The following is a 10,095-nucleotide window of genomic DNA, read 5'->3' on the forward strand; positions in this document are numbered from 1 at the left end:
CATTTTATTGCAACTTGTGTTTTCATGTATGTATGTATGTATGTGTTTGTATGAAACGTTGTTTTAATTGCAAGGTGTCTTTGAGTACTTGGAAAAGCACAAAAAAGAAAAATTCACTTATATTCACTTAGTTAACTTATATGAAATGCACATGCCGGTGTGTTTTCCATATTACATGTTCTGCTAAAATTTGATTACAAAAATTCCAACATATCACTTTGCTTACAATATAAGACATTTTAATAACCCCTGTATTATGGTACCTTCTTTATCACCAGATTCACAGCCTTACTCCACACTTTGCTCTCCCTTTCTTCTAACACAGCTGCGAGAGAAGACCACAGGGACTCCACTGACTGATACAATCAATCCCTCTTTAGAGCTAATCAACAGTCTAGTCTCACACTCAGTATGCAGTATTAAATAACACAGGAGAAGCATGTTGTATTTAAGTTGTCTTTTTATTATCTGGACTTATTCACACTATGTACAATCATTTCAGTCGCAAAAAGTGTAGCCTATAATAAAATATAATAACCTTTAAATTATAGTACGATTAGGAAGGATTCATTTAATACAAAATAAAACATTTTCAAAAACACATTTCTTTCCTCACAAGGCACAGATGAACAATCTGAGACTGGCCTTGCGTTATTGGAACACAGACTGGTAGAGAGCCCATGCATTGCCTTCTGGGGTTTAATAACACCAGCCTCTATGGAACTCAGCTAAAAGCTTTGCAACTCCAAACAAAAAGCAAGTCTGCGGTAAAAGCTATATTAAATAGAACTTGGGCCCTATAGTGCTGTACTTTCTCATATGTAAAACATGTTAATTATTGCACAGAAGAGAGTCGGTCTGGTCCAGAAAACTGATGGTAAGATAACCGTGTATCTTATCAGTTAACGCAAAACTGTCACTTAACCTTTACAGGTCAAAAGCTCCAAACAAATACCCATGCATAAGCACAATAAACACTTTCAGAGTCATACATTTTGTCAAATCTACAGACGGTAAATGTAACACGGTGCGGCATAAGTATTATTTTAAATACTTAAGTTATTTAAATAAAATGAACCTTTGGGTGAAATAGCTACTTTAAGGCATGGGTGACATTTCCCACTCTTACATTGTTCAACAACAGGTCCGCCCTGTTTAACTTCCTTATCTTGCTCCTCAAACACCTGCTGTGATAAACATGCAGCACTTGTTTTGTCCTAAACTGGAATATTTGAAGCCTCCTTTACGTCGCTCCACTTTTATTCCAACTGTTTTTAGTCGCAAGTGCTTCCTATGTCTCTACCTGCACCTGATCTATGATGCATTGGTTTGTATTTTCCTATGAACCCAAAAAGGAGCGATGGGATTGAAAGCAACATCATTTCAGGATGTCATGCTACTTCTAAAACTAAAGATAAAAGGGTAGTCTGCCTCCTTTAGTCTGGCGAGGACCCTCTTAGCAGGAAAATGTTGCCATGGGAATATGAAGAAGGCTTCATGGTACTACATGTGAGCTTGAGGGACATTTTCACTTGGGAACTTTATATCTGCTCAGATCTAGAGGCTCTTTACTGGGTATGCACCAGTCGTCCGCCTCCTGGCTCACTTTGTAGTTCTTCAGAGCGGTTTTGTTGTACACCGGCAGCCTCTCGATGGAGTCAGTGGACAGCGCCTGGAGGGACAGGAAGACAACATGTAATTACAAATATCCTGTCATACCTGGCTCGACAGGTTTGCAGAGTTTGGCGCTTGTGCCACAGCGCAGTTTTTCTCTCTGTGCTGCAGACTTTCACACTGTTGGCGTCCTGTCGCAGTTTCATGCATGATCACCGCGTCTGGCTCACCTTCAAGTAGATGACAGCCTCCGTGCCGTGACCCTCCATGGAGTAGAGCTGCAGGTCCCCCTGGAAGTACTTGGCGTAGAGACGAGAGATGGGCAGACCGTAGCCAAAGCCAGCCTGCACACAGACAGAGAGAGAGAGAGAGGGATGAAGGGTTTGAGAAGGCTTTGTTCCCTGTCACACTGCAAGCAGCAGCGTCCTTCTATCACTGCAGAACAAACGGGTCCTTTGTCAAGTTTGCTTTAGAAGTCACTCGGTTTGGGAGAATCTAAATGATGCCAGGATTTCAATCTTTGAATAGGGAAGAGAGTTTAAAGAAAAGGCCAAATGAGCATTTCAATGTGTGTAGGCTTTTTGGTGCATAAGCAGCAACTTTACACCTGTAAAAGTATTTAGAAAGGAATAAATGCCTCAAGTTGCAGTTCATTATATGCCTGTACAAAATGATATTATTACATAATTTCCTCCTACTATTATCTTGAGTATAATTGTCATAATTAGTGTCCAACTTCTGGATTTATAGCCAAATATATAATTTGCAAGGTCAAATTGACTTTGTCCTTCGTCCACCAAATTCATCCAGTTCATCATTGAGTCCAAGTGAATGTGATTTTTGCCAAATTTGAAGAAATTCCCACTAGACATTAATAAGAGAGAATGGGATGATTAAAGAACCCAACAACCATAAAAAGAAAAAAGTGTTTTCCAATAAATGTAGGAGTGTCATTGAGTCAATATATCTCTATTATCTCCTTACCAGTGGGGGCCGTGTGCGCTCTCCTATCTGTGGAGCAGGAGCGGTGGAGTACATGTAGCTGAAAAGGTTCTCCATCTTGCGAAAGGGGACACCGCCACCCTTGTCGCTGACCTGCAGACGGGGGCAGATACAGAGTGGGGGGGCAGATACAGAGTGATGAGACAGGCAGATAAAGGAGGGACAGGGTGACATGAGGTCCTTGAACAGAGCTGACGGAGACATTTTAAAGACAGAGGTGATGCGGCAGACGAGAGCCCGCCTGCCACCAACACATGCCCTCCACTTAACACTAGAAGCTAAGTGGCCTTCTGTTCGTCCACTGCACATATCATCATGGTAAATGTGCAAGAGGTCACAGCTAGAGGATGCACATTGGAGAAAGTATAGAATAATAGAAATCTGAGTGCAGACAATAAGGGTGCATTGAAAGGAGATTACGAACCAAACAAATGCACGCTTTATCCCTCCTGTTTAAACCCTCAAAGAACTTTGTAAAAAGTGTGTGAAATCAAATTAAAATGGAGATTAAAACGGCAGCGATTAGTTGAGCAATCAATAAGATAATCTCCAAAATTATAAACTCCAACTATTTTAGTAATTCAATCGTTGAAGTAATTTTTCATACAAAAACGGCAAACAATTCTGTTTTCAACAAGCTGTTTAATTAATTATTATTATAGATATTAATGTCATTAACTGATTAGCTTAGTGAGAGCTTTTCATCTTAACAGGCTCAATTGAACTTGTTAAAAATGTGCTGGTTCACACAGAGCTTACAAACATAACAACACAACCAAGACACATTTAAAGTTCTAATCCACCTGCTATTAAGAATGATATGAACATTTCACACAAAGAAGACAGTATATTATTTGACCATTTCAAGAAGCTGTATTTTAATTTGCAACCCTACCTTGATTGACATGTCCTCGTCTCCAAGGGACACCAGGACTTTGATGGGTGGGAGGTTGTTGCTGTCGTCATGGGTCTCAATAGTGGCTCTCATGGCATTCTACAAAAAGGAAATATAATATTATAACATATATCTTAAAGTGGTATTTAAATCAACTTCCCATTGGATATAATTCTTATCTAAGAGTGTGTCGCACCTTAAAGAGCTCAAACAGCATGTGATAAAGGTGAGAGGGCACGTATACGATGCTCGTCGGATGGTTCTTCTTCTTGCCTGCACGGAAAACAAACAAAAAAGTGTTTATAAGTCTTCCCACTTCATTTAAAATCCATTATCCTCTCAATGTTTTCCATTTGTGGCAACTATTCTGCTAAGCTATTATCTTTTCAAGAAGATAATGACGAAAAGGGACCGTGTGTCAATATTGTCTGATGCAGTGAGCCGGGGCTCATTTAGCCTTTACTTTAGCTTCCATGCTATAATGAGGGGCCTCTCAGGTCCATCAGGCCGTATGTTAATTTGCCAACAAACACTCAGTCTGTGTGTACAAACAGAGGACACGGCTTTATTTGTTCTTTCTTTAAATCTCTTTAAGAACAAGGACTTGTGGCCTTTGAGGTGTCTGCATTAAGAGTGGATCTTGGTTTGTACTGAAACTGCCAGATGTAATTAATGTAAGCTTACTGCACATCTCCTGCAGGATCAGGTCGGGGGAGCGGAGGTAGTACTGCTCACACAGCATCTTGGCACTATGGAATGCATCTGAAAAAAAGGGATGATGATACATTTAGAAATTGTTATAACAATATAAAATCGATAGATTTTTTTAAATGTGTTTTCCAATATTAAGGCATAATTACCCTGGACTATATCTCCGACTTCACAGTGAGGGTCGATGCACCCAATGGTAGTTGGATGGATAGGGTTGAGGGTACCATCAAAAATAAGAGCTGCAGGAAAGAAAGGACATAAAGCACAAATTACGTTATATTCGATTTCTTTAATACTTTTTAAAATAGATCCCTTGGAATATATTATATTTTATATACTAAAATCCTTGTGTTTGAAACTCTTTATAGAAAAACATTGTAGAAAATCCTTTTCCTACATTTAAATCAACAAAACAAACCAGACTTTTGATCGGAATTTTGGTATTTGCGACCCATTACAGCTCATACCCAACATTTGTAAAGGTCATGTGATAACACAATAAATACTAAGTAAGTCATAAAACCAAAACAAGTCATAAAACCGATATGAGCCTCTACAGTAGATTCATTAAAGCTTCATGGTTTCCCCTGCGTGTAGCTGGTGTTGAGAGAGATTACACTATCAGAACATGATATCCCTCAGCAATCTTAGTTCCACAGGACTCGCAAAAACAAACATATTGTCATCATTCTGGAGCGGGCAATCTGCTGTAAAAGGAGTCCTTTATGATGATATGATTTATTGATATGAATACAAAAAAACGGAAATCACTGCAATAAATATTTGTTTAATTGTTATTAGTGACTGAAGGGAAATCTGTAAGCTTTAACGTGGCAATAAAGCGGACTGCATGTTTTTGCAGGGTAAAGACTTATTTTTCCCTCTGACTAACAAGAGAGTGACAGAGCTCAAAGTGAGTTTTATAGTAACCTCACACTGGTACTAAAATATACATTTCAGACACAAAGCTGGTATAAAAACAAATTAGATTAAGTTTTCAAAATCCTGGGAAATGTGAAAGCCTACTCACTGTGCTGGTTGATGAGCATGCGGATGGAGATGCGGCTCATGTAGAAGCGGTCCAGAAAGTATTGGATGTTCAGGTTGGTGACTGTGTCATGGGAGAAGGCCTCTTTGTACTCTATGATCCCCTGAGCCATGGTGGGCACCACGTCGTTGTGCCTGTTCCTGATGGAGACCAAGGTGTCAACAAACCTGGGGAGGAAGAACAATAAAGAAGTGAGTGGGAAATACGCGTAATAAGAGCATTACAAAAAAATCACAATTGTATTTTTAACATTTTTGACATAAACAAGCATCCTAAAATAACTTCAATAACGTATGGCTTTATTAATACAAAAAAGCGAAGGATCAGATAAGGGCTGCAATTTATGATTATTTATATTATCGATAACTCTGTAAATTATTGTTTCAATGTATTATTGGTCTATAAAATGTCAATAAATAATTAAAATTACAATTAGCTCAAGCCCTAAAAACAATTATGCAAACTGGATATGTGCATAGTTAATAAGCATTTCTTCTTAATTAATAAACATTTTATAATGAATTCTTCTAATCTATAACATTTGTTTCACTAGAAAATTCTACTGATTATTGTCAGTAATTATAGGTCTATAAGAAGTCAGATATTAAATAAAGTTAGACTTTGATTGTCATGTTTTGTCAGTCGAAAAACACAAAATACTAACTTTAATAATATAAAACAGAAAAAAGCAGAATATCTCCATATTTGAAGGTGAAAAACAGCATTTTTGTGACATTTTTAAGAATGTTTAATAGAATATATAAAATAGTGGCAGATTATTAACTTATTGATATGTTGACTAGTCACTGGAACACAATTCAAGAAAAAAGGTGAGATTGTTGGGAATTTTAGGAACTTACTCTCCAAGAACTTTGTGGTCATCAGGACTCTTGTCTAGAAATTCAAGGATTTCTAATAAACTCTGGATGTACCTGGGAAAAAATAATAAATAAAGATGTTCACACACACATAAACATATGTTTTAAAACAGTTGAGTGAGTCTGCTGGAATCTTATTAGCTCATAGTCAAAAAGGCAAGTCTGTTTTCGCCTTAGCGGACTCCTTTCAGAGGGAAGAAAAGCAGAGCCTGAAACAAAGTCACGTGACATGTGAGGAGAAAGTAGGGTAAAGTTCACAGCTGAGAGCCTCCCCTCTGTACACAGTTGGAAGGACTTCAACTTGGCAAACTGTTCTGCTATTTAGACATTAACGGTCAACAGCTGTGACTGTAAGGGGGGCGGGACATCTGGTAGCAAATAAAGTGTTAAAGAGTTAGAAAAGATGCAGAAAGAGTCTCATGTTGTTCCTTTGTTTTGGAATAATAAGTGTCACAGTTGAAGGGTAGCGTAACTTGGATCTTAAAAACACAAGAAGCAGTTTTTCTGGTTTGACTTACCAGCTCTGCACTGTCTGTACAGATGGAGTTGTGAGCAGCCTGTCAGGCAACAGGTTAATTTCCTTCATGATGTTTGAGAGTCTTACAGGGAGCTCCTGCCTCAAAAACACAAAGGAAGTCTTCTCACATGCGTTGATGGAACCTGAAGCAAAGTAGAGTGAACAATTTTAAGAGCTGACACCACTTTCTAAATAGTTGATGGCAGAACACTGAATGAATAACTATTTGAATAATTGATGTGCCAAAAATCCCCTTTCCAGCTGCTTATGCTTTTGTTTAACACATATGGTAATACATTTAAAAATGATATGTTTTTGCTCTTGATTGGTCCTTTTTCACAATATTCTGACATTTTATTGACTATATGAAAAATATGCACTTTTAAAAAAATGATCATTAGTTTCCTAATATAGTGATGATTTAATCCGACTTTTCAAATAACACTGACTTGACAGAAGTGAATACATCTGATGGAACACTCTGCACTATGAGCACTGTGCTGCTGCAGATGCTAGTTCACACAAACATGCATTATAGTCTGTATCTGAATCCCAGCACATTTCTGATCATGTTAAATAGAGCAATCCCTTTGCACACGGCTCCCTTGTCAGTTAGGCTATCAATACTCACCGAAATCCAGAAACTGCTTCATAGAGAGCGGTGAAGGAGAGAATTTCGAGAAATGCTCGATGTGTTTGGGCACACTGGCCAAGGCGGCGTGTTTCATTATAAACCTTACGAACTTCATTATTGCTTTGAATGGTCCAAACCTTTGTTGCTATAAAGTGTCCACAACGTCGATGTTATGCTAGTAAACTGACCGCCGCGGACCTCTTATCAAAAACAGAGGAGGTAACCCCGAGCTCCAGCCAATAGGAGTGCGGGCTTGGTTATTTACGTTCCACACTGGCCAATAGGAAGTGCAGGGGGCGGGGTTAGTGGTGATCACAGGAAACTCCTTCAGTTTCTACTTGGAGTACAAAACAACCAGCTCAATGAATGAACACATCACACAATACAAGATGTTCCTGTGTACTCACAGTTCTATTATTAATACAAGGAATCATTCAACTTATTAACAATGATGTATTAAAATACATGAAACTACACGGCAAGTTATTAAAAATAGCTCCTACTTTACCAGTTGCAACTTTAAAGGGATGTACGCATTAATGCATCACTAATTGTTATCCAAAAATATATATTAAATAGGTCCATTCTGGATAAATAAATACATTTACTTTTGATTATTTAAGTAGCCTAATCATTTTGGAATTTAACTTTAGTTTGATGTTGAGTGTGGGACCTTTTTTGTAACAGCCTTTTTAACGCTTTAATATGTATATTATGTTAAACTATATTATTTATTCCTATAATCTAGCTCCTAGCTGATGTTTTAATATAAAAGTGTATGATTGCTGTTTGAGGGAGCTTCATTGCTAATAACCAATTATTATTTTACTTCAATTCATTTATTTCTGAATACATTTGTTTATTATTTACCTGTGCGTGCTAATTGGTCAACAACACTACCGGCCAAAAGTAACCTAAGCATTAATCTGCTGCTGTAACAAGATTCACTCCTCTGTTTTCAGTCTTCCACCACATGTTGAACCTGCTGCAGGGGTTTAATCCAATTCAGCCAAAAGAGCTTTAGTGAGGTGTTGGAGATCTGAGGCCTGTACTACGAAGCTGGATTTTCGCTTAGCCGGCTAACTTCAGGGAAAACTCAGGCTTTCCGGTCCTACGACGCTGGTTCTCTTTTTAGCGGGCTAGATCTCCATGGTAACTTATGCTGAGCGGCTAACCTGGGGCCTATACTACGAATCAGGATTTTCGTTTAGCAAGCTAACTTCAGGGATTTCCGGTCCTACGAAGCTGGTTCTCTTTTTAGCGGGCTAGATAACTTATGCTGAATGGCTAGCCTGCTCCGGAGCAGGTTAGGTTGCAGGCTAAGAGATCAACTCAGTGAAAGCACCGCCTGCTGACCAATCAGAGCTCCGTGTGCGGAGTTTAAAGCTATCAAGTCATATTACAGGATAGAGGAAATACAGAAAAACTGCCGTTTAGTTTAGTTTAGTTTATTTATTTTTTTCGAGCGTGTAAAACCAAAGAAAATACAAATGAAACAAAAGGTGATACAGACATGATACAGTACAATACAAATGAATGCAATAACAAAACGAAACATTTAAATAATAATTGAATAATCTGCAGTATCATTGTCTGATATCAATAACAATAAACAATAAAGCTTTAGCTAATTACACGTCCGAAAAGGGGTCGGAAGAAGTTTACACTTATTTAATCCGACCCCTTCTCCCTTTTTTATTTTTATTTTTATTTTTATTTTTTTACATCTTAATATATGTTAACATACAATATAAACGTATACTTATAATTTTGAATAATTTATATAATCATTCATATAATATTTACAGGCAAGTTAGGACAATGGTCTCTATATATTTATATATATATACATATATATATATATATACATACACAAATTCATACAAACACAAATTCATAAATAAAATACAAAACAAGAATACAAACAGTTATGGTTTAGCAGTTTTATCCCTGTACCTTGTGAGAATTGTGTCTTTATACCTCTTTTTGAATAGTTTTATGTTTGGACATCCCTTTAGCTCTTCACTCAAATTGTTCCAGATCTTCACCCCACAAACAGAAACACAAAAACTTCTCTTTGTTGTGCGCACCCTAACATTAGTGAATATAAATGAACCCCGTAAATAATGATTCCCTTGTCTTTCATTGAACAATATCTGAATATTCCCAGGTAATTGAACATTTTTTGCCTTAAACATGATTTGTGCGATTTGGAATTCAACAAGATCTGACAGTTTTAATAATTTTAGCTCTAAAAATAATGGGTTTGTATGATCCCTATAGCCGACATTTTTAATAATTCTTATTGCTCTTTTTTGTAGAATAAATAGGGATTGTGTTGTAGTTTTATAATTACTGCCCCAAACCTCTGCACAGTAACTTAAATAAGGTAAAACCAATGAACAGTAAAGAATGTAGAGGGAATTTTGATCAAGAATCTGTTTTGCCTTGTTTAATATTGCAATACTTCTTGAGACTTTGGAATGAATATGTTTTATGTGTGGTTTCCAGCTCAGTTTCTCATCAATTGTGATTCCAAGGAATTTATGTTCTTTAACTCTCTCAATGAAAATCCCATCTATCTTAATGGATGCTTGTGTATTGCTATTTCCAAATATGATTAATGTTGTTTAATTCAAGTTTAATGATAACTTATTACTGTTTAGCCATGACTTTAGTTTGCATATTTCAGCTGTGATCTCTTCCAATTCCGTTGCAGGAAAGACGGCCGGCAAAAATCAACTGACTGTGTGAACGTGAAAATTCATAGAATATCCCCTCCCATCTTCAGAGCAA

At 37.3% G+C, this 10,095-nt stretch overlaps 1 protein-coding gene across 1 annotated transcript; it reads right to left on the reverse strand.

Annotated features, from left to right (window-relative positions):
• Positions 1-442: 442 nt before the first annotated feature.
• pdk2a (pyruvate dehydrogenase kinase 2a) lies at positions 443-7,481 on the reverse strand. The gene is made up of 11 exons (XM_034119437.1): positions 7,297-7,481; positions 6,667-6,808; positions 6,131-6,202; positions 5,253-5,437; positions 4,372-4,461; positions 4,196-4,273; positions 3,708-3,784; positions 3,512-3,610; positions 2,599-2,709; positions 1,845-1,958; positions 443-1,672 (listed from the first exon to the last, which is right to left on the reverse strand). The coding sequence occupies exons 1-11, from the start codon at positions 7,412-7,414 to the stop codon at positions 1,529-1,531; spliced, it is 1,230 nt and encodes a 409-aa protein (XP_033975328.1). The 5' UTR covers positions 7,415-7,481; the 3' UTR covers positions 443-1,528.
• Between the last annotated feature and the right edge of the window lie 2,614 nt (positions 7,482-10,095).

The sequence above is a fragment of the Trematomus bernacchii genome, unplaced genomic scaffold (assembly GCF_902827165.1).
Source record: "Trematomus bernacchii unplaced genomic scaffold, fTreBer1.1, whole genome shotgun sequence".
Classification (NCBI taxonomy): domain Eukaryota; kingdom Metazoa; phylum Chordata; class Actinopteri; order Perciformes; family Nototheniidae; genus Trematomus; species Trematomus bernacchii.

What these genes read in the sequence shown, in the direction of transcription:
- pdk2a (XM_034119437.1), bottom strand. Translation starts at nt 7,414, where the DNA reads ATGAAGTTCGTAAGGTTTATAATGAAACACGCCGCCTTGGCCAGTGTG. An exon ending in CATGCTCATCAACCAGCACA is followed by an intron (nt 4,462 to 5,252) that starts GTGAGTAGGCTT and finishes TCTTTCCTGCAG; the next exon opens with CTCTTATTTTTGATGGTACC. An exon ending in ACGAGGACATGTCAATCAAG is followed by an intron (nt 2,710 to 3,511) that starts GTAGGGTTGCAA and finishes CCCCGTCTGCAG; the next exon opens with GTCAGCGACAAGGGTGGCGG.